Source organism: Sphaeramia orbicularis, unplaced genomic scaffold (assembly GCF_902148855.1).
Source record: "Sphaeramia orbicularis unplaced genomic scaffold, fSphaOr1.1, whole genome shotgun sequence".
NCBI classification, from domain to species: domain Eukaryota; kingdom Metazoa; phylum Chordata; class Actinopteri; order Kurtiformes; family Apogonidae; genus Sphaeramia; species Sphaeramia orbicularis.
This window is the reverse complement of record NW_021941508.1, coordinates 209,424-233,415: the sequence shown is the minus strand read 5'-3', so window position 1 is coordinate 233,415 and position 23,992 is coordinate 209,424. Positions and strand designations below refer to the sequence as shown.

Here is a 23,992-nt window from a genome sequence, read left to right as displayed (position 1 = left end):
TTGTAGAGGAAGGAGCTGAAGTGGGAACTATTGAGAGATGCGTGGAAAATACAGGGTGTCCCATAAGTCTCCATACATAGGAGACATAATCCATTCCATACATATATGGTTCTAACATGTATTTCTTTATATTTCTTCTTTCTAGTTCTTCAGCAGTGGAGGACACGCATTGAAATGTGTTCCCGACAAAATGGCAGTCATATAGAGCATATTATATAAATAAAAATGGTTTATGTCAAGAAACGTTTATTTTTCCTATGTATGGAGACTTATGGGACACCCTGTGGATGGAGGTGGGCGTGGCTTGATGAGAAGGGAGACGATGGAACTCCAATTAGATCATGGTGCAAAAAAATGAAGCAGCCTGGTGCGTGCATGTGCGGAGTTTGCCACAAGAAAATTCTGTTTGGTTCCAGTGGTAAAAAAGTCCTGATCCGCCATCAATCTGAGAAGCTGAAGATGAGTTGGTTAGGGTTACATTTACACAGACATTTTCCCCAAAATTCATGTGCTGTTGGAGTTGGAGTTATGTTTTAGGAGTTCCTAAATTGTTAAATAAAAAGTTTTTCACTCATTTTTTGCAGTAAGGTTTTCTTCTAGTTATTTTCACTTGCTTCACAGGTTTTCATCCCCTTTAAAATTAACCACAGAACACCAAAACTGACCTGAAGCTTTAAAAATGTTCTGGGGGAGGACCCCCAGACCCCCACCAATACCACTCATGACATTTTTTTTATCCATGTTACTAATCTTCTACACCTGTACACTCTCCCATTCAGTGCGTTTTACAGTATTGACAAATCTGACTATGTAAACTTGTACGCTACAGTAGTATTGGACTGCATCATTTTTAATAGTGGACAATGATTTTGACCAGAAGAAAATTTTCAGTCAGATGAAAAATTTTTGCTTTAATCCCTGATCTACAGTTTTCCATCTGTCATCATTGAGACATTTTCCAAAATTCATCCAAAATTCAAATCGACTCTGATTCTCCTCCAGTTGGATCCACCTGTAGCTTAGAACAATCTCTTGTATCTGGAACTAAATTGTCCACATCCACTGTGGAATGTGGACTCTGTGGACATTTACACTGAACACTGAAAATCCCATTTACCACTTTTTTTTGGTCATTATTGTGATCACTCTGCTTTGTCTGTCTGTCTGTCTGTCTGTGTGCAAGATAACTCAAAAAGTTATGGACGGATTTTCATGAAATTTTCAGGAAATTTTGATACTGGCACAAGGAAGAAATGATTAAATTTTGGTGGTGATTGGGGGTGGGGGGGTAGATCTGCCTTGGCGGAGGTCTGCGGTGTCCCAGTGCTTTTCTAGTTTTTCTCTCGTTGGAACACGTTTGTCCTTTCAGACAAAAACCTCAACTGGAAGATGACCATAAAAGCAGAGGACCACCTATGACACACACTTCAAACCAACTGTCACATGATTCTGCTGTTAGTCCAAATATGAATCAAATCCCCTTAAAAACCCTGTTAAAAATAAATCCATCAGTTTAAAGCTGCAGCTGAACTGAGAAAACTAAACCAGTTTCAACATAATATGAACCAACCACCGACTGATGCATGTGAAAAACACTCTATGGATTATTCTGGTGTTTAATGTAAAACCTGTCAAACATTTATGGAGGTTCCATGGATTTATTTAAAGTATTTATGTCTTTATTTCATGTCTTTATTCATCGCTATGTTTGCTCCTTCTCTGTTTGTTACTGCTTTATCTTTTTCTCTGTTTTAATTGCAGCCACGTGAAAACTGATTCCGAACATTAGCTTTAATAAACCTGCTTCTGACTCTGTTCACACTTTGGTCTCAGAAGAATTACTTGTGTTTTACCAGTTATTAAATATTTCACTCTTTTTTTAGATGTTTTTTTTATTGTTAGGGTTTGTAGATTTGATCAGACTCTGATTTCACTGTTAATGTACATGTTGAATTGATTCATTAGTTTAATTGTTAGTTTGTCACAGTCTGCTTTATTCCACTTCCATATGTAAAGTGTAAGGACATAACTTTTGTTATAATTTGGCGCCATAAAAATAACATTTAATTATTTGATTGAGTGAGTTGCTGATCGAAGCAGAGGTAAACGTCATTTCCCATCATCCCCTGCGGCCAAACTCCCTTTACCCTTTGACCCTTCAGACTCGTCCAATCAGAGTGGGACTTTAACAGGAAGTAGTGAAACCAGTCCCTTTGGACTGACAGTAGGTCTTAACCAATAGAATGGCACAGAGGCACCAGTAGACCAATAGCAGGAGGAGTGGGCGGGGCTTCCGTCAGCAGGGCATCAGAGGAGGAGGAGGTGGTGTTCCTGTCCGCCATCTTGGATGTACGGTGTGATTGTTTGAGGAGCAGAAGTGACTCTTTTTGGACAAAATCCTCCTCATTCTGAGTTGTTGAAGATTTACAGAAGCGGTGTGGCAGCGGAAAGGAACCGGAAGTGGGAAAACTGCAGGTAAATAGTTTGTAGAGTGAAAGGAGGACTCTTTTTGGGGCTTTCTCTCCCTTTCTCTGCTCTTTCCAAACTGTTTCCACATCAAACATCTGAGTCTGCGCAGAAGGGCCGAACCCACAACGCAACAAAGACTCGGGTCCGGACCCGGGTTAGGGGTAGGGTTAGGGTGACCGGGGACCCAGGTTAGGGTTAGGGTGACCGGACACAGGTCTTCATTGCCTCTTTCTACTTCAGATGCTGGAACTCCGTTTCCCACAATGCCCGTTGCTACACAGTTCAGAAAATGCCCAGTGACCTACGGGCTGTGTTTGTAAACAAGCGGACTGTTTACACTTTGAAGTCGTTCACTGTGATGGAACAGATTCAGGTGGAACCGCAGACCGACTTCCGGTCCAGAGGCTGGGACTCAGATTGAACAGATGTGATGTTAAACTGGTGCCAGAAGTCCTGAACAGCTGTAAAGGCCTACAGTAAAGACAGGGTGGAAAAGCTGAACTGAGGAACCCTGTGTGGAACTGTCTGAACCATGAACCCTGTGTGGAACTGTCTGAACCATGAACCCTGTGTGGAACTGCCTGAACCCTGTGTGGAACCGCTGAACCATGAACCCTGTGTGGAACTGTCTGAACCATGAACCCTGTGTGGAACCGTCTGAACCATGAACCCTGTGTGGAACTGTCTGAACCATGACGCCTGTGTGGAACTGTCTGAACCATGAACCCTGTGTGGAACTGTCTGAACCATGACGCCTGTGTGGAACTGTCTGAACCATGAACCCTGTGTGGAACTGTCTGAACCATGAACCCTGTGTGGAACCGCTGAACCATGAACCCTGTGTGGAACTGTCTGAACCATGACCCCTGTGTGGAACTGTCTGAACTAGAATAAACAGATTCATTTACTGCTGATAAGGAATATTCCAGTGTTTTAGATAATTTAGATTCAGTGAGGTAAACGTCCTCATCTCAGGTGGTTTCAGTTCCTGTTGATTGGTTGAGGATGTTTGAGGTCAAAGGTGGAGTTGGGCTACTTCTGATCTGGACCGGACCAGGCTGGGTTCTGGACCTGACCGGGCTGGGTTCTGGTCCTCATGTGCCTCCGCCTTCTGATCTGGACCGAACAGGGCTGGGTTCTGGTCCTCATGGTTCTGGTCCTCGTGTGCCTCCACCTTCTGATCTGGACCAGACCGGGCTGGGTTCTGGTCCTCATGGTTCTGGTCCTCATGTGCCTCCACCTTCTGGTCCTCATGGTTCTGGTCCTCCTGGTTCTGGTCCTCATGTGCCTCCACCTTCTGGGCTGGGTTCTGGTCCTCATGGTTCTGGTCCTCCTGGTTCTGGTCTTCATGGTTCTGGTCCTCCGGTGCCTCCAGCTTCACCTCAGGTTCAGCTAGGGCTGCACGATTTTGGCAAAAAAAAATCCTGATTTTTTTCCTCTAAAAACTCGATTTTCGATTTCGATTTTTGGGTATAACTAGAAAAGACAGCAGAAGTCAGCGTGTCGTTTTCGTGAGCAGTCCACAATGCAAAGCTCTGCTCTGACCTCAAATCTGTGATGGTATCACATGATGAACCCACAGTTTTGTTTTGTTTTTTCTCTTCATTAAATCTTTAAAATGAAGTAGAGTATACAAACAATGTATACAACAAGAAAATAACTTAAGTTTGTCAGGGGGAATACACTACAATAAAATGTCCAAATCAGAGCAAATATTGATGGTTTTTACCGCCTTTTTGTTTCCACATTTATCCAACAGCTTTAAATGAAGTTCAACATCTTTCAAAAAATAAATAATGTTTGGTTTTGTGTTACAGAACTTACATTTGTGAATGAAAAATTTTGCAAGTAAGAGGACTAAATTAATTATTAAAAAAAAAAGAGTTTTTTTTTTCCTTTTTGGGGTATCTGGCCCACAGAAGTCATACCAGTGTAAGTCAGTGACAGGCATCAGTTGTGTGTGGACCACAGAATATGAGTGAACCCATGCGGTTCTATTTAATCTGGGGGAACAGACCGACCCAGGACACACTGGAGGGATTCTATGTGTGGAGCTGGTGGATGTGTGTGGGCACAGGGCTGTGTGGGCTCCTCTGCTGAGGCTGATGACCCCGAGACCCGGACCCGGTTCAGAAGAAGACAGAACGGTACGGATCCGGGACAACAGAAGATGAGTGATCCGCATACAGTTATATTTCAGTTGCTGGATCCGTGCGTGAAGCCACGGCTTATATTGGTATAAGTACTGCGGGCTCATGAACACATTCAAAGTCCGGTCATTACACAGACTTCTGTGACAGACCGCTGTCACAGGAAGAGCCTACGGTAGCCCGCGGGCACGCGGAGGCGCACGGCCCGGAGGCACCAGAAAGATGAAATCGATTTTACGATTTCCCTTTTTTAAAAATCGTCCTAATTAAAAAATCCGATTTCGATTTAAAATCGATTAATCGTGCAGCCTTAGGTTCAGCTGCACTAACCCTAACCGTGCACTAACAGATGTTTTTTGTCTTTCAGGTCAGAGGACATGCAGACCTCATCCTAGTCATCAGTCATGGCCGATAAAAGGAAACTTCAAGGTGAGGACTTGGGCTTTGTGTTGAGTAGATGCAAATGAGGACCGGATGTGGTCTGATCTGGGTCCATGTGGGTTCACAGCCCCCAGGTCTGCTAATGTGGAGTGAGAAAATGCACAGATATCCATGTTTCTGGCAAAAAAAACAAAACAAATTCCAAACTTATTTCTATCTATTATATAGTATATTCTATTATATAGTATACTTCATATTTAGTATATTCTATTTATAGTATAGTATAGTATAGAATATAGAATGTCTATTAATGTGGAATGAGAAAACACAGAAAAACCCCAAAACCCCAAACCCATTCCTACAAGAGCTGGGAATGAATTCTGTAAATGTAATTCTATAGTTAAGTAGTGTCCAGGGTTTCCACTGATAAGGGTTCTTTCCGCTGCAAAAAAAATCTGTCAATGGAACCAGTGAAAATTATCTTGGTGACCCTAACCCAAATCAGATTTTCCAGATCTATTGTCTATAAATCAGTTCTTATATCTCACTGAAAAGTTCCTCTGTAGGTGATTCTGTCTGATTTTAAGTCTAATGACATATTTGGAGTAGAAATGAGACCAATCCACTTGGTCAGAGTTAGATTTTTGCAGAGTGAGCATCCACTGTGTTGACTGATGTGGAACTAAAACGACCAAATCCATGAATATAGAAGAGAACAGCTGGAGGAGAACTGTCCACTGGAGTGACCAGTGGAGTGACCAGCATGCATGAAAGGGTTAACTGTGTTTTCAGGACTCTGTTCTGTCAGATGTTTAATACAGACGTTCTATCAGCACCGTGCAGTGTGTGTGTGTGTGTGTGTGTGTGTGTGTGTGTGTGTGTGTGTGTGTGTGTGTGTGTGTGTGTGCGCAGTGTTATCCAGGTCAGAAACAGTAGAAGAGCCTCAAATCATCTGCTTCCTGTTTACACTGAATGAACAACTCATTTGTGTCACATACGTAAAGGGCCGACAGAAATGCTGGTAATGGAGCTGAAATGTGGGCGTGTCTGCTTTGACGCTCAGCTAATGGAGCTGCTGTTTCCACATGTACGTGTTCATGTGTCCCATAATGCACCTGTTACAGTATCAGTGTTTGATGAAACCTTAGCCGCTGTTTGGAAATGCTCTGCTCTGCTTTCCATCAGTCCCTGGGTTGTTGTTCACGTGTGGTAGTATTTGACCTGGACCTGCTGAAAACCTGGACCTGCTGAAAACAGGACCCAGTGTTGTTCTATGTTCATTTCATTTCCTTTTCTCTCTGAGTGTTTGTGTCTTTTGTCTTTCAGGTGAAATAGATCGATGTCTGAAAAAAGTAGCAGAAGGAGTGGAGCAGTTTGAAGACATCTGGCAAAAGGTGATGAATGACACGTGCACTGTTAATGAATGACACGTGTGCACTGTTAATGAACGACACGTGCACTGTTAATGAACGACATGTGCACTGTTAATGAATGACACATGTGCACTGTTAATGAACGACATGTGCACTGTTAATGAATGACACATGTGCACTGTTGATGAATGACACGTGCACTGTTAATGAACGACACGTGCACTGTTAATGAACGACACATGTGCACTGTTAATGAACGACACATGTGCACTGTTAATGAACGACATGTGCACTGTTAATGAATGACACATGTGCACTGTTAATGAACGACACATGTGCACTGTTAATGAACGACACGTGCACTGTTAATGAACGACACATGTGCACTGTTAATGAACGACATGTGCACTGTTAATGAACGACACATGTGCACTGTTAATGAATGACACATGTGCACTGTTAATGAACGACACGTGCACTGTTAATGAACGACACATGTGCACTGTTAATGAACGACATGTGCACTGTTAATGAATGACACATGTGCACTGTTAATGAACGACATGTGCACTGTTAATGAACGACACATGTGCACTGTTAATGAATGACACATGTGCACTGGTAATGAATGACACGTGCACTGTTAATGAACGACACGTGCACTGTTAATGGACGACACATGTGCACTGTTAATGAACGACACATGTGCACTGTTAATGAATGACACATGTGCACTGGTAATGAACGACACGTGCACTGTTAATGAACGACACGTGCACTGTTAATGGACGACACATGTGCACTGTTAATGAACGACATGTGCACTGTTAATGAATGACACATGTGCACTGTTAATGAACGACACGTGCACTGTTAATGAACGACATGTGCACTGTTAATGAACGACACGTGCACTGTGAATGAATGACACATGTGCACTGGTAATGAATGACACGTGCACTGTTAATGAACGACACGTGCACTGTTAATGGACGACACATGTGCACTGTTAATGAACGACACATGTGCACTGTTAATGAATGACACATGTGCACTGGTAATGAACGACACGTGCACTGTTAATGAACGACACGTGCACTGTTAATGGACGACACATGTGCACTGTTAATGAACGACACATGTGCACTGTTAATGAACGACACGTGCACTGTTAATGAACGACACATGTGCACTGTTAATGAATGACACGTGCACTGTTAATGAATGACACATGTGCACTGTTAATGAATGACACGTGCACTGTTAATGAATGACACACGTGCACTGTTAATGAACGACACACGTGCACTGTTAATGAACGACACACGTGCACTGTTAATGAATGACACATGTGCACTGTTAATGAATGACACGTGCACTGTTAATGAACGACACACGTGCACTGTTAATGAACGACACACGTGCACTGTTAATGAACGACACACGTGCACTGTTAATGAATGACACATGTGCACTGTTAATGAATGACACGTGCACTGTTAATGAATGACACATGTGCACTGTTAATGAACGACACGTGCACTGTTAATGAACGACACGTGCACTGTTAATGGACGACACATGTGCACTGTTAATGAACGACACGTGCACTGTTAATGAACGGCACGTGCACTGTTAATGGACGACACATGTGCACTGGTAATGAATGACACGTGCACTGTTAATGAACGACACGTGCACTGTTAATGGACGACACATGTGCACTGTTAATGAACGACACGTGCACTGTTAATGAACGACACGTGCACTGTTAATGAACGACACATGTGCACTGTTAATGAATGACACGTGCACTGTTAATGAATGACACATGTGCACTGTTAATGAATGACACATGTGCACTGTTAATGAATGACACGTGCACTGTTAATGAATGACACACGTGCACTGTTAATGAACGACACACGTGCACTGTTAATGAACGACACGTGCACTGTTAATGAACGACACACGTGCACTGTTAATGAATGACACATGTGCACTGTTAATGAATGAGACGTGCACTGTCAATGAATGACACATGAGGAACGTCCACCGGTGGAACATCCACTGAAGGAACATCCACCGGTGGAACGTCCACTGGAGGAGTGTCCACCAGTGGAACATCCACTGGAGGAACATCCACTGGAGGAACATATACCGGTGTAACATCCACTGGAGGAGCATCCACTGGAGGAACATCCACCGGTGGAACGTCCACTGGAGGAACATCCACTGGAGGAGCATCCACTGGAGGAACATCCACCGGTGGAACGTCCACTGGAGGAACATCCACTGGAGGAACATCCACCGGTGGAACGTCCACTGGAGGAACATCCACTGGAGGAACATCCACCGGTGGAATGTCCACTGGAGGAACATCCACTGGAGGAACATCCACCGGTGGAACATCCACTGGAGGAACATCCACCGGTGGAACGTCCACTGGAGGAACATCCACCGGTGGAACGTCCACTGTAGGAACGTCCACTGGTGGAACATCCACCAGTGGAACATCCACCGGAGGAACTTCCACTGGAGGAACATCCACTGGAGGAACATCCACTGGTGGAATGTCCACCGGTGGAACGTCCACTGGTGTCACAGACGTGGACGTGTCGACAAACGGTCTTTTCTCTTAAAGCCTTTGGACCAAACTGGAGCAAATCGGTCTATTATTTGTAAACAGGTGAATAGATGCTGGACTGGTAGGATGGGAAAGAGGGTTTATTATCTGAGTGTCTGTGGTTTAAACTTTGTATAAATAGACCTGATCATGTTAAAGCTTCCTCTGTTTGAAAGTTTAAGCAGGTTTCATCTGTTTGAAAGTTGAAGCAGGTTTCATTTGTGTATAAATAGACCTGATCATGCTTCATCTGTTTGGTCTTCTCCACAGCTTCACAACGCAGCCAACGCCAACCAGAAGGAGAAATATGAAGCAGACCTCAAAAAAGAGATTAAAAAACTGCAGGTGAGAACATGGACATGTGGACCCGGGTCCACCTAGACTCCTCAGACCACATGTTTTCTGTGGACCCGGGTCCACCTGGACTCCTCAGACCACATCTGTGTCAGTTTCAGCGGTTTGAGACAGTCATGTAACCACCAGGATGATGTGAAGCTGTTTTGGTGGAAGGTCACATGACTGTCTGGAACCCACTGACCTAAAGGTTCAGGTTTTTTAGAACGTCACCACCAACTGAAATGTGAAAATCAGGACAGAACTGACATGAGTTCTGAGGTGACCTGGATGTTTCCAAAGGTCCAGGACCTGATGAACTGGAGCTGGGACCCTGTTAGCGTCCACAGTGACCCTGTTAGCGTCCACAGTGACCCTGTTAGCGTCCGCAGTGAGGCGTGTCCCTGTTAGCATCCACAGTGAAGCGTGTCCCTGTTAGTGTCCACAGTGACCCTGTTAGCGTCCACAGTGAGGCGTGTCCCTGTTAGCATCCACAGTGAGGCGTGACCTTGTTAGTGTCCACAGTGAGGCGTGACCCTGTTAGTGTCCACAGTGACCCCGTTAGCGTCCACAGTGACCCTGTTAGCATCCACAGTGAGGCGTGTCCCTGTTAGCATCCACAGTGAGGCGGGACCCCGTTAGCGTCCACAGTGAGGCGTGACCCCGTTAGCGTCCACAGTGAGGCATGACACTGTTAGTGTCCACAGTGAGGCGTGACCCCGTTAGCATCCACAGTGACCCTGTTAGCATCCACAGTGACCCTGTTAGCATCCACAGTGAGGCATGTCCCTGTTAGCATCCACAGTGAGGCGTATCCCTGTTACCGTCCACAGTTAGCGTCCACAGTGACCCTGTTAGCATCCACAGTGAGGTGTGTCCCTGTTAGCATCCACAGTGAGGCGGGACCCCGTTAGCGTCCACAGTGAGGCGTGACCCCCGTTAGCGTCCACAGTGAGGCGTGACCCCGTTAGCGTCCACAGTGAGGCATGACACTGTTAGTGTCCACAGTGAGGCGTGACCCCGTTAGCATCCACAGTGACCCTGTTAGCATCCACAGTGAGGCATGTCCCTGTTAGCATCCACAGTGAGGCGTATCCCTGTTAGCGTCCACAGTTAGCGTCCACAGTGAGGCGTGTCCCTGTTAGCGTCCACAGTTAGCATCCACAGTGAGGCGTGTCCCTGTTAGCGTCCACAGTTAGCATCCACAGTGAGGCGTGTGCTGGTGTGCGGTTACTTTTCCTTTCCTTATCCTCATACTGTGTTTGCTTCCATGAGATCAAACTACAAGCCAAGCCTGGGATCTGCAGAAGCACTTGGGGCGTCCCTGACTGTCCAGGACCAGGACCAGTGTTTGTTTGAACACCTCACTGACCCTCCCTTTTCTCTGCTCGTCCTCTGGTCCCTCAGCGTCTTCGAGACCAGATCAAGACGTGGGTAGCATCCAATGAAATCAAAGACAAGAGGCAGCTAGTAGAGAACCGCAAACTGATAGAGACGGTGAGTAGGACCTGAGGATGGGTAGGACCTGATGAGTAGGACCTGAGGACGGGTAGGACCTGATGAGTAGAACCTGAGGACGGGTAGGACCTGATGAGTAGGACCTGAGGACGGGTAGGACCTGATTAGTAGAACCTGAGGACGGGTAGGACCTGATGAGTAGGACCTGAGGATGGGAAGGACCTGATGAGTAGGACCTGAGGACAGGGAGGACCTGAGGATGGGTAGGACCTGAGGACGGGGAGGACCTGAAGACGGGTAGGAACTGATGAGTAGGACCTGAGGACGGGGAGGACCTGAAGACGGGTAGGAACTGATGAGTAGGACCTGAGGACGGGGAGGACCAGGGGTTACCGTGGGGTAGGACCAGGGGTTACTCTGTGGGACTGGGGTTTACTCTGTATGACTCTGTGTAATCTGAAAGGTCTGATTGGTTCAGGATGTTTTCAGTTCAGTTTGTGTCAAATTAAAGCTGATGTGAAACCTAATGAACTCACATTTATCAGGTCAGTGTTTTCAGTGTTCTGGATCTGAAGGCGGTTTTTGGTTTACATTCACAGTAGTTTCATTTTCATTTAAGGTGTTCCCTTTGCTACAGTTAAGGCTGGTTTAAGGTGTTCCCTTTGCTACAGTTAAGGCTGGTTTAAGGTGTTCCCTTTGCTACAGATAAGGCTGGTTTAAGGTGTTCCCTTTGCTACAGTTAAGGCTGGTTTAAGGTGTTCCCTTTACTACAGTTAAGGCCGGTTTAAAGTGTTCCCTTTACTACAGTTAAGGCCGGTTTAAGGTGTTCCCTTTGCTACAGTTAAGGCCAGTTTAAGGTGTTCCCTTTACTACAGTTAAGGCCGGTTTAAGGTGTTCCCTTTACTACAGTTAAGGCCAGTTTAAGGTGTTCCCTTTACTACAGTTAAGGCCGGTTTAAGGTGTTCCCTTTACTACAGTTAAGGCTGGTTTAAGGTGTTCCATCCCATCATAGTCTCATGTTTGTTTGTTTGTTTGTTTGTTTGTCTCTGCAGCAAATGGAACGCTTCAAAATAGTGGAGAGAGAAACCAAGACCAAAGCGTACTCCAAAGAAGGACTGGGCCTGGCCCAGAAGGTGGACCCGGTCCAGAAGGAGAAGGAGGAGGTGGGCACCTGGTTAACGGTGAGCACTGGACAACAAACAGACACACACACAAAAAAAAAAAAAGAAGAAAAAAATCTGTCAAAAAACAAGTCTGAGAAAAGAAACAGAACAAAAAACAGTCGGAAAAAACAGTTAAAACAGAACAAAAAAAAAAAACAGTCTGAAAAAACAAACAGTAACACAAAAATCAGTCAGAAAAAAAGTCAGAACAAAAAACATTCTGGAGAAAAAGATAGAAAAAACAGTTAAAACAGAACAAAAAAAAAGTCTGAAAAAAACAGAAAGAAAAAAGTCTACAAAAAAACAGTGAAAAAAAGTCAGAACAAAAAACAGTCTTATAAAAGGTCAGAAAAGAAAAACAGAACAAAAACCAGTCAGAAAAAAAAACAGTCTAAAAAAAAGTCAGAAAAAAAGTCTGAATAAACCAGTCTGAACAAAAAACAGTCTAAAAAACAGTCAGAACACAAACAGTCAGAACAAAAAAACAGTCTGAAAAAGAAAAAAAAAAAACAGAACAAAAAAAGTCAGGTAAAAATGCCTAAAAAACAGTCTGACAAAAAGAAACAGAAAAAAAACAGTCTGAAAAAATTCAGTCAGGAAAAAAAAAACAGTCAGAACAAAAAACAGTCTGAAAAAAAACAGAAAGAAAAAAAGTCAGAACAAAAACAGTCTGAAAAAAAAAAAAGGTCAGAAAAGAAAAACAGAACAAAAACCAGTCAGAAAAAAAACAGTCTGAAAAGAAAAAGTCTGAAAGAAAAAACAGTCTGAATAAACCAGTCAGAAAAAAACAGTCTGAACAAAAAACAGTCTAAAAAACAGTCAGAACACAGTCAGAAAAAAAACAGTCTGAAAAGAAAGTCTGAAAGAAAAAACAGTCTGAATAAACCAGTCAGAAAAAAACAGTGAGAAAAAGAAGTCTGAATAAAAAAACAGTCAACAAAAAACAATCTGAAAAAAAAAAACCCAGTCAGAACAAAAAACAGTCTAAAAAAGAAAAAAAACAGTCTGAAAAAAAGAAACAGAAGAAAACAGTGAAAAAAATCAGTCAGAAAAAAAAGTCAGAACTAAAAACAGTCTGAAAATGACAGTAAAAAACAGTTAAAACAGTCAGAACAAAAAAAACAGTCTGAAAAAAAGCAGAAAGAAAAAAAGTCAGAACAAAAAAATAGTCTGAAAAAAACAGTGAGAAAAAAAATCAGAACAAAAAAAAGTCTGAAAAAAAAGGTCAGAAAATAAAAACAGAACAAAAACCAGTCAGAAAAAACAGTCTGAAAAAAAGTCAGAAAAAAACGTCTGAACAAAAAACAGTCTAAAAAACAGTCAGAACAAAAAAACAGTCAGAAAAAAGAAACAGCCTGAAACAAAGCAGTCTGAATGAAAAAAGTCAGAACAAAAAACAATCTGAAAAAAAGTCATAACAAAAAACAGTCTAAAAAGGAAAAAAAACAGAACAAAAAAAAGACTGAAAAAGACAGTCTGAAAAAAGAAACAGTATGAAAAAAAGTCAGAAAAAAACAGTCACAACAAAAAACAGTCTCAACAAAAAACTGTGAAAAAAGAGTCAGAACAACAACAGTCTAAAAAAAGAAAAAAGTCAGAACAAAAAATAGTATGAAAAAAAGTCAGAAAAAAAACAGTCTGAAAAAAAAGCAGTCAGAACAAAAAACAGTCTGAAAAACTGAACAGTCAGAAAAAAACAGAACAAAAAAAAAAAACAGTCTGGAAAAAAAAGAAGAAAAAAAAAAACAGTCTAAAAAAAACAGTCTGAAAGAGTCAGAAAAAAAAGTCAGAACAAAAAACAGTCAGAAAAAAACAGTCACAACAAAAAACAGTCACAACAAAAAAACCCTAACCCTCTTAACCCTAACTCTCCTAACCCTAACCCTCCTAACCTTCTTAACCCTAACCCTCTTTACCCTAACCATCTTAACCTTAACCCTCTTAACCCTAACCCTCTAACCCTCTTAACCCTAACCCTCTTAACCCTAACCCTCTAACCCTCTTAACCCTAACCCTCTTAACCCTCTTAACCCTCTTAACCCTAACCCTCTTAACCCTAACCCTCTTTACCCTAACCATCTTAACCTTAACCCTCTTAACCCTAACCCTCTAACCCTCTTAACCCTAACCCTCTTAACCCTCTTAACCCTAACCCTCTTTACCCTAACCATCTTAACCTTAACCCTCTTAACCCTAACCCTCTTAACCCTAACCCTCTTAACCCTCTTAACCCTAACCCTCTTTACCCTAACCATCTTAACCCTAACCCTCTTTACCCTAACCATCTTAACCTTAACCCTCTTAACCCTAACCCTCCTAACCCTCTTTACCCTAACCCTCTAACCCTCTTAACCCTAACCCTCTTAACCCTAACCCTCCTAACCCTAACCCTCCTAACCTTCTTAACCCTAACCCTCTAACTCTAACTCTAACCCTAACCCTCCTAAACCCTAACCCTCTTAACCCTAACCATCTTAACCCTAACCCTCTTAACCGTAACCACGACCCTCTTTACCCTAACCATCTTAACTTAACCCTCTTAACCCTAACCCTCTAACCCTAACCCTCTTAACCCTAACCCTCTAATCCTAACCTTCTTAACCCTAACCCTCCTAAACTTCTTAACCCTAACCCTCTTAACCCTAACCCTCTTTACCCTAACCATCTTAACCCTAACCCTCTTTAACCTAACCATCTTAACCTTAACCTTCTTAACCCTAACCATCTTAACCCTAACCCTCTTTACCCTAACCATCTTACCCTTAACCCTCTTAACCCTAACCCTCTAACCCTCTTAACCCTAACCATCTTAACCCTAACCCTCTTTACCCTAACCATCTTAACCTTAACCCTCTTAACCCCAACCCTCTAACCCTCTTAACCCTAACCCTCTTAACCCTCTTAACCCTCTTAACACTAACCCTCTTAACCCTAACCCTCTTTACCCTAACCATCTTAACCTTAACCCTCTTAACCCTAACTCTCTAACCCTCTTAACCCTAACTCTCTAACCCTCTTAACCCTAACCCTCTTAACCCTCTTAACCCTAACCCTCTTAACCCTAACCCTCTTTACCCTAACCATCTTAACCTTAACCCTCTTAACCCTAACCCTCTTAACCCTCTTAACCCTAACCCTCTTTACCCTAACCATCTTAACTCTAACCCTCTTTACCCTAACCATCTTAACCTTAACCCTCTTAACCCTAACTCTCTTAACCCTAACCCTCTAACCCTAACCCTCTAACCCTAACCCTCCTAACCCTAACCCTCTTAACCCTAACTCTCTTAACCCTAACCCTCTAACCCTAACCCTCCTAACCCTAACCCTCTTAACCCTCTTAACCCTAACCCTCTTTACCCTAACCATCTTAACCCTAACCCTCTTTACCCTAACCATCTTAACCTTAACCCTCTTAACCCTAACCCTCTTAACCCTAACCCTCTTTACCCTAACCATCTTAACCCTAACCCTCTTTACCCTAACCATCTTAACCTTAACCCTCTTAACCCTAACCCTCCTAACCCTCTTTACCCTAACCCTCTAACCCTCTTAACCCTAACCCTCTTAACCCTAACCCTCCTAACCCTAACCCTCCTAACCTTCTTAACCCTAACCCTCTAACTCTAACTCTAACCCTAACCCTCCTAAACCCTAACCCTCTTAACCCTAACCATCTTAACCCTAACCCTCTTAACCGTAACCACGACCCTCTTTACCCTAACCATCTTAACTTAACCCTCTTAACCCTAACCCTCTAACCCTAACCCTCTTAACCCTAACCCTCTAATCCTAACCCTCTTAACCCTAACCCTCCTAAACTTCTTAACCCTAACCCTCTTAACCCTAACCCTCTTTACCCTAACCATCTTAACCCTAACCCTCTTTAACCTAACCATCTTAACCTTAACCTTCTTAACCCTAACCATCTTAACCCTAACCCTCTTTACCCTAACCATCTTAACCTTAACCCTCTTAACCCCAACCCTCTAACCCTCTTAACCCTAACCATCTTAACCCTAACCCTCTTTACCCTAACCATCTTAACCTTAACCCTCTTAACCCCAACCCTCTAACCCTCTTAACCCTAACCCTCTTAACCCTCTTAACACTAACCCTCTTAACCCTAACCCTCTTTACCCTAACCATCTTAACCTTAACCCTCTTAACCCTAACTCTCTAACCCTCTTAACCCTAACCCTCTTAACCCTCTTAACCCTAACCCTCTTTACCCTAACCATCTTAACCTTAACCCTCTTAACCCTAACCCTCTTAACCCTCTTAACCCTAACCCTCTTTACCCTAACCATCTTAACCCTAACCCTCTTTACCCTAACCATCTTAACCTTAACCCTCTTAACCCTAACTCTCTTAACCCTAACCCTCTAACCCTAACCCTCTAACCCTAACCCTCCTAACCCTAACCCTCTTAACCCTAACTCTCTTAACCCTAACCCTCTAACCCTAACCCTCCTAACCCTCTTAACCCTAACCCTCCTAACCCTCTAACCCTAACCCTGTGTTCTAAAATATAATACTCATCTTTTCTACAGATCAGCTGAACATACCAGCTGAGCACTTTTCAGCCTAATGTGGTGGAAATTCAGATGAGAAGTAGAACATATAAGCCAGCATCCATCCTACGCACAGATGTGTGCGTAGGATGGAGTCCAGTCCCAAATGAGTCTGTAAGGTGTTTGTTTATATTTAACATGAATTTGCACAAATATTAAATAAACATTAAACACATAATTATTCTTTTATCAATGATCATTAAACACATAATTATTCTTTTATCTCTGATCATTGTAGATCTGAACACAAACAGGTAAATATCTGGGTCTGAGTTCAGTTTGATTTATAATCCAGTTCTACGTAAAAACCCAGAGAACAAACACAACAAAGCCTCCACCGCTGATCCTGGACCACAACAGGTCCGACAGAACCGGGCCCAGGTCACAGAACCGGGCCCTGGACCCTCACTGGGACCCCGGTCCACAGGAGAGGACCTGGGTCTGATCCCAGTCCAGTTTGACACAGTAAACAGAAAAGGCTACGGTTCAGACGATGGTTCAGCTTTAATATGTGACCATGGAAATGATGCATTCAATGACCTGTGGAACGTCACTGAACACACTGTGAATCATTTTCAGGACCAGCTTTTTCAGTGTGCTCTGGAAAATAATGGACTGTGCTTTATGAATGCTGCTGTTTTTGTCTGTCCACAGAATACCATCGACACGTTGAACATGCAGGTGGACCAGTTCGAGAGTGAAGTGGAGTCTCTGTCTGTCCAAACCAGGAAAAAGAAAGGAGACAAGGAGGTCAGAAAATCCCCTGGTCCCACACCTGGAAATACCCTGGTCCCACTGCGATCCACAGTCTAACTCTAACCCTCACCTGAAAATACCCTGGTCCCCCTCATTTCTCTAACTGAAGGTTCCCCCTCATTCGTCTAATGTCTGAAGGTTCCCCCTCTGAAGGTTCTCCCTCATCCTCCTTTTTCTTGCCTCTTTTCTGTTGTTTCACAGAAGCAGGACCGAATCGAGGAACTGAAGAAGTTCATCGAGAAGCATCGGTATCACATCCGGATGCTGGAGACGATCCTGAGGATGCTGGACAACGACTCTGTGCAGGTGGAGGCCATCAGGAAGATCAAGGTCTGTTCTGGTCCCCCACCTGTGAACCGCTGCACAGATGGTCCATACAGGAATACTGTCCTCCACATGTGAACCGCTCCACACAGGGGTCGGCAACCTTTAACACTCAAAGAGCCATTTTGACCCGGTTTCCACGGAAAAGACAACACTGGGAGCTGCAAACACTTTTTGACATCTGAAATGAAGATGTTAGCCTATATATACCGTAAATTCCGGACTATAAGCCGCTACTTTTTTCCCACTCTTTAAACACTGCGGCTTATACTCCGACACAGCTTATACAACAATTTTACCGGTGCCGTGGCGCACCTTGGTGCTGCCGCGGCGCACCTCGGTGCCAATGCTAGGTGCCGTTGCACCGCCGTACCATGGCTCGGTGCCAGGTGCCGTGGCACCGCGGTGGTGCCTCGGCTCGAGGTGCCGGTGGTGCCGCGGCACCGGTGGCACCCAGTTGTGGCACCGCAGTGCCATGGCACCTGACACTGAGCAGTGGCACTGCGGTGCAACGGCACCCGGCACCGAGCCATGGTACCGTGGTGCCACGGCACCTGGCACTGAGCCGCAGTACTGCAGTGCCACGGCACCTAGCGTTGGCCCCGAGGTGCCGCGGCACCTTGATCGTGCCATGGCACCTAGCATCATTAAATTTTCTATTTTCGTCAGATATGTTTCTTTTCTTAGATTTCTCCATACTTGGCCTACCTGGGGTTGAAAGTCTCAATAATGTACGGCGTTTTGGCGGGCTGTTGGAGAGTGCGACGCATATTTTGAGCGACGAAAAATAATATTATATATATATATATACATATATATACACACATATATATATATATATATATTTATATTTATATATATATATATATATATATATAAAATTTTATTTTAATATTTCGAGATTACAATAATCTTACAATTTACAACTACAATTAAACAAACGAACAAACACAAATAAAATACTTTGTTCAGATATTGTGCAGTTTTGGTGTCGCAGGGCATTCCGCGCATGGTGGCTGCCGGCTGACACGTCAAGTGCTGTCAAACGTCTCTGAAGAAGGCGAATGCTGATCACCGAAATTGCACAAGGTCTGAAGAAAGAAGTTAAAAACTTTGACTTAATAAGAAGACATGATAAATGTTTTTGAGACAAATAACATACACTTCAATCGGACACTTATAATTTATTTTCCCAAGCCACGCAGAGCCGCAACATAAGGATGAAAGAGCCGCAGGCGGCTCTGGAGCCGCGGGTTGCCGACCCCTGGCTCCACAGATGGTCAGTATATGAATACTGTCCTCCACCTGTGAACCGCTCCACAGATGGTCAGTACATGAATACTGTCCTCCACCTGTGAACCGCTCCACAGATGGTCCGTACATGAATACTGTCCTCCACCTGTGAACCGCTGCACAGATGGTCCGTACATGAATACTGTCCTCCACCTGTGAACCGCTGCACAGATGGTCCGTACATGAATACTGTCCTCCACCTGTGAACCGCTGCACAGATGGTCCGTACATGAATACTGTCCTCCACCTGTGAACCGCTCCACAGATGGTCAGTACATGAATACTGTCCTCCACCTGTGAACCGCTGCACAGATGGTCCGTACATGAATACTGTCCTCCACCTGTGAACCGCTGCACAGATGGTCCGTACATGAATACTGTCCTCCACCTGTGAACCGCTCCACAGATGGTCCGTACATGAATACTGTCCTCCACCTGTGAACCGCTCCACAGATGGTCCGTACATGAATACTGTCCTCCACCTGTGAACCGCTCCACAGATGGTCCGTACATGAATACTGTCCTCCACCTGTGAACCGCTGCACAGATGGTCCGTACATGAATACTGTCCTCCACCTGTGAACCGTTCCACAGATGGTCCGTACATGAATACTGTCCTCCACCTGTGAACCGCTGCACAGATGGTCTGTACATGAATACTGTCCTGACCTTAAGCCCATCATTGATCAACTGAAGCTAAACCCTCAGACCTGGTTCAGAACCAGTGTAAAACCAGGACCAGCAGCAGCTCCTGAACCTCGTCCCTTCATTCTTAAACTATTGTACATGTACATACAGAAAATACTGCATTTACACTTGAATGAATGTGTGCTGTCTTCTTCTGTGGTTCTTCATGAAGGATGACGTGGAGTACTACGTGGACTCATCACAGGATCCAGACTTTGAGGAGAACGAGTTTCTGTACGACGACCTGGATCTGGAAGACATCCGTAAGTCCACCACCAGCTCAGCTTCACTGTTAGACCAGTTTGGAGAAAAGACCTTTATCTGCTCTGTTTCAGTGTTCTGAAACATCTTTAAAGGTGCGGGAGACTTTCGTGACCAATTTTTCATCGTCTCTGTTCATCCTCAGTCATATCCTCAGTTTCCTGAATCTGTTCATCTCTCTGTCATTCCTCAGCTGAATCTCTTACATTACAGTGAACAGTTTCTTAGTTCCATCCACCACAAACACTAAATGTTTTCATTCAGACCTGGGAGGGAACTGGGCATCTGAGTAATTTTTTGTCACGATGTGCATTGTGGGAAACGGATGTTCACACTGCCACTGCAAGGAGGTTGAACCTCTGTTTCCCACAATGCACATCACGACAAAAAATTACTCAGATGCCCAGTTCCCTCCCAGCTCTGAATGAAAACATGTAGTGTTTGTGGTGGACGGAACTAGGACACTGTTCACTGTAATGTAAGAGATTCAGCTGAGGAATGACAGAGAGACGAACAGATTCATGAAACTGAGGATATGACTGAGGATGAACAGAGACGATGAAGAATTGGTCACGAAAGTCTCCTGCACCTTTAAATGTTGAAGGTGTTCACCTCCTGCTTTGTGTGTTTCAATGTTCTGAAACATCCTTAAACCCTAACCCTGTGTGTGTTCTCCTCAGCCCAGTCTCTGGTGGCCACCTCCCCTCCAGGACACTCCCACTTGGAGGAGGAGCTCTTCCTCCACTCCAGCAGCACGCCCACCTCCACCACCTCATCTTCACCCATCCCCCCCTCTCCTGCCACCGGTACTACGGTAACAGCCTACACTACTTTGGATTGACTGTCATGTAGTAGTCAGGAGTCCACCTTGGTGCACTTGTCACAGTCCGTTTTGGGGGTGGGGGGTGGGGTGGTCTTCAACCCTGGGCCCAGCTCTGTGGATCTGTCTGCTACCCCTTAGTGTCACCAGTGACTGGAACCACAGAATATTGGTAATTGGTATTGGAGGAAAATTACTCCTATTGTTAGTGTCAGTGCTAGTCAGCCCAGGTCAGTTTGTTCGGTTTGTTCACAATGTTCAAAGCTGTAAAAGGAGGACGAGTAGTTCATTTGTTTTTACCTAAATATCTTTGTGCATGTTTTCAGGAGAACTCAGAAGACGACAAGAAGAGGGGACGATCGACTGACAGTGAAGTGAGTCAGGTGGGTTTAAAGAGGGGTGGGGCTTCACTAAGGGGACGATCGACTGACAGTGAAGTGAGTCAGGTGGGTTTAAAGAGGGGTGGGGCTTCACTAAGGGGACGATCGACTGACAGTGAAGTGAGTCAGGTGGGTTTAAAGAGGGGCGGGGCTTCACTAAGGGGACGATTGACTGACAGTGAAGTGAGTCAGGTGGGTTTAAAGAAGGGCGAGGCTTCACTAAGGGGACGATTGACTGACAGTGAAGTGAGTCAGGTGGGTTTAAAGAGGGGCGGGGCTTCACTAAGGGGACGATTGACTGACAGTGAAGTGAGTCAGGTGGGTTTAAAGAGGGGCGGGGCTTCACTAAGGGGACGATTGACTGACAGTGAAGTGAGTCAGGTGGGTTTAAAGAGGGGCGGGGCTTCACTAAGGGGACGATTGACTGACAGTGAAGTGAGTCAGGTGGGTTTAAAGAGGGGCGGGGCTTCACTAAGGGGACAATTGACTGACAGTGAAGTGAGTCAGGTGGGTTTAAAGAGGGGTGGGGCTTCACTAAGGGGACAATTGACTGACAGTGAAGTGAGTCAGGTGGGTTTAAAGAGGGGCGGGGCTTCACCATGTGCAAAGTAAGTGGACAGTAGAACGGACCAAGTCGAGTCCAGCTCAATCCAGTCCAGTTCAGTCCAGTCCAGTCCACTTAACCCTTTAAATCTGTGTCTCCTCAGTCTCCTGTGAAAAATGGAAACCCCTCTTCCTCCTCTTCCTCCTTGTTATCTTCCTCTTCATCCTCTTCTTCCTCTGTCTCGGGGCTGAACTCGTCCTTACTCATCTCCATGGCGACCATCACGGGGAGCGGAGGAAGCAGCGGCACTGGGACCACCGGTCACCTCAGCAGCTCAGGGAGTTTGGTGTGCACCCCCCCCCCCACCTCCAGCGGCAGCTACAGCAGCGCCCCCCCGCAGCCGCTGCACCCATCAGCACTGCAGCAGCTACCAGCCAAACACTCAGCCAGCGCCTCTGTAGCTCCACCCACCCCCATCCCCAGCACCTCCACCAATAGCCACGCCCCCTCCTCTGCCTCCTCGCCCCCCAACCCCATTCTACAGGGGCTCCTCACATCCACCGCTCCGTCAGGAGCCCTGCCCACTTCCAACAGCCTGGGCCTCAGCCTGAGCCTGACCCTGGGCAGGAGCCTCAGCCCTGCCTCTGTGTCGGGGGGGCTGGGCTTGTCCCTGAGTACGATGGGGGGCCTGCTGTCCGGCTCCGCCCCGGTGCCCTACGCTCAGGCAGCGGCTTCGGGTGCGGTTGGCTCTCTGGGTGGGGTCGGCACCTCGGCGGTTATAGGCTCGGCAGGCTCCATCGGAAGTGGGAGCATGGCAGTGGGCGGGCCGACGTCCACGACGGCAGGTCTACTGGGCGCGGCGCCGGGGGCAGGCAGCATGTCCTCCGGGATTCTGGGTCTGGCGTCCAGTCAGCCGGGGCTGCAGGGTTCTGCTCTGTTAGCGCCCAGCCCTGGGGAAGGGTTGGTGCTGGGGGGGGGCATGGGGGGGGGGGGACGTCGGGGTCATCGGCAACGGCGGAGGAGGCAGGGGATCGGCAGGAAGTGGTGGAGCAGGAGTCAGCGGAGGAAGTTCATCACTCTGTGTCCATCCACCGAGTCGACCGAAGCAGAACGGAAGCACCAGTAAGTTTCTGATAGTGCACAGGAGTGTGAAAAAAAATTGGACCAATGGCCCTTTAGCTCACTGGCTAAATTAAAAACTTTGGGAAATGTATCCAGATCCATTTAATCTCACCCAGTTCTGTGTATTCATTCTATTACAGAAATAGCCCGTGTTTTGGTCATATTCCAATCAGATCTGTAAAAAGTTAAAAGTCCAACTTGATATCATTGATACTGATTTATTGGATCAGTCCACTTCCTATCTGTTAGAATGGGAACATTTTTCAAAGTCGCACCAAATCCAGAATCAGATCCAGATCCAAATAATTTCACTAACTTTTGTTGACATCATTATAAAGAAGGTATATCCCAAGTTTGAAGTCAATTTGAATTGTAGTTTCGGAGAAGAAGACGATTGAAATTTTTGTAATGGACGACAGACGACGACAGACGACGACAGACGACGACAGACGACGACAGACGACGACAGACGACGACAGACGACGACGGCCCCGGAGGCCGCATGACGACAATAGCTTACCGCCTGTCGGCCGGTAAGCTAAAGAGGTGCACAAGTACGTATCTGCACAGGAGTGTGAAAAGGTGATGGAATGTGAGTACAGACTCACGTTGAAGCAGATGTTCACCAGGAACACAAACATGACAGTCGGGGAGCCAAAGTCTCAAAAATGGGTTGAACTTGACATGGTCTGCCATACTTTTTATTTGTGTTTTTTTTTTGTTAATTTTGATCCTAAGGACCAATAATTGGAGGGTCTGCTCTGCTGGAAACATTGCGAAAAAAACTATGGTCTTATTAGTGTATGTACCCCTCATTTTTTGATATAAAATTTGGGAAAATGACAATTTTCCTTCAATCGTCTGTGGGCTGGGTAAGCTGTGAATAAATGCATTCCAGATGCAAACACACATGGTGACAACCTTCAATGAAAAAATAATTGTCAAAACACATTTCTGCATGATTTTGGCTCAATTTAATGCAAAACAATGGCATTTTCTCACTTTTTTTTCCCAATATTTTCAACTTTACTTCATTGGCAATCAACTATTCCCCCAAGTTCTGACATCAGCCAATATGCCATTCTTTTCACCAAACAATATACTCATACTACTGAAAAAATGATTCAAATCCAACCAAAATCAATAGATCTGTGATGATTTATCTACTAGTTGGCAATACAGGCCCAGAACTTCAATAGAATTTTAAGCTACTAAAATTCCCAAATACATCCTGGATATTTACCACAGTTAATGTATGAGTCTGTGGGTCAGCTGTTT

The 23,992-nt window shown here is 45.0% G+C and overlaps 1 protein-coding gene across 1 annotated transcript in view; it reads left to right on the top strand.

Annotated features, from left to right (window-relative positions):
• Positions 1-2,318: 2,318 nt before the first annotated feature.
• Positions 2,319-23,992, top strand: part of LOC115416008 (CCR4-NOT transcription complex subunit 3-like) — a 39,275-nt gene continuing 17,601 nt past the window's right edge. The window contains 13 exon segments of the mRNA XM_030129709.1: positions 2,319-2,475; positions 4,987-5,048; positions 6,327-6,394; positions 9,270-9,344; positions 10,740-10,829; positions 11,843-11,971; positions 17,182-17,277; positions 17,485-17,613; positions 19,760-19,850; positions 20,529-20,662; positions 20,995-21,042; positions 21,756-22,573; positions 22,575-22,714. Of these exon segments, the coding sequence (XP_029985569.1) occupies positions 5,024-5,048; positions 6,327-6,394; positions 9,270-9,344; positions 10,740-10,829; positions 11,843-11,971; positions 17,182-17,277; positions 17,485-17,613; positions 19,760-19,850; positions 20,529-20,662; positions 20,995-21,042; positions 21,756-22,573; positions 22,575-22,714 (1,843 nt within the window). The 5' untranslated portion in view covers positions 2,319-2,475; positions 4,987-5,023.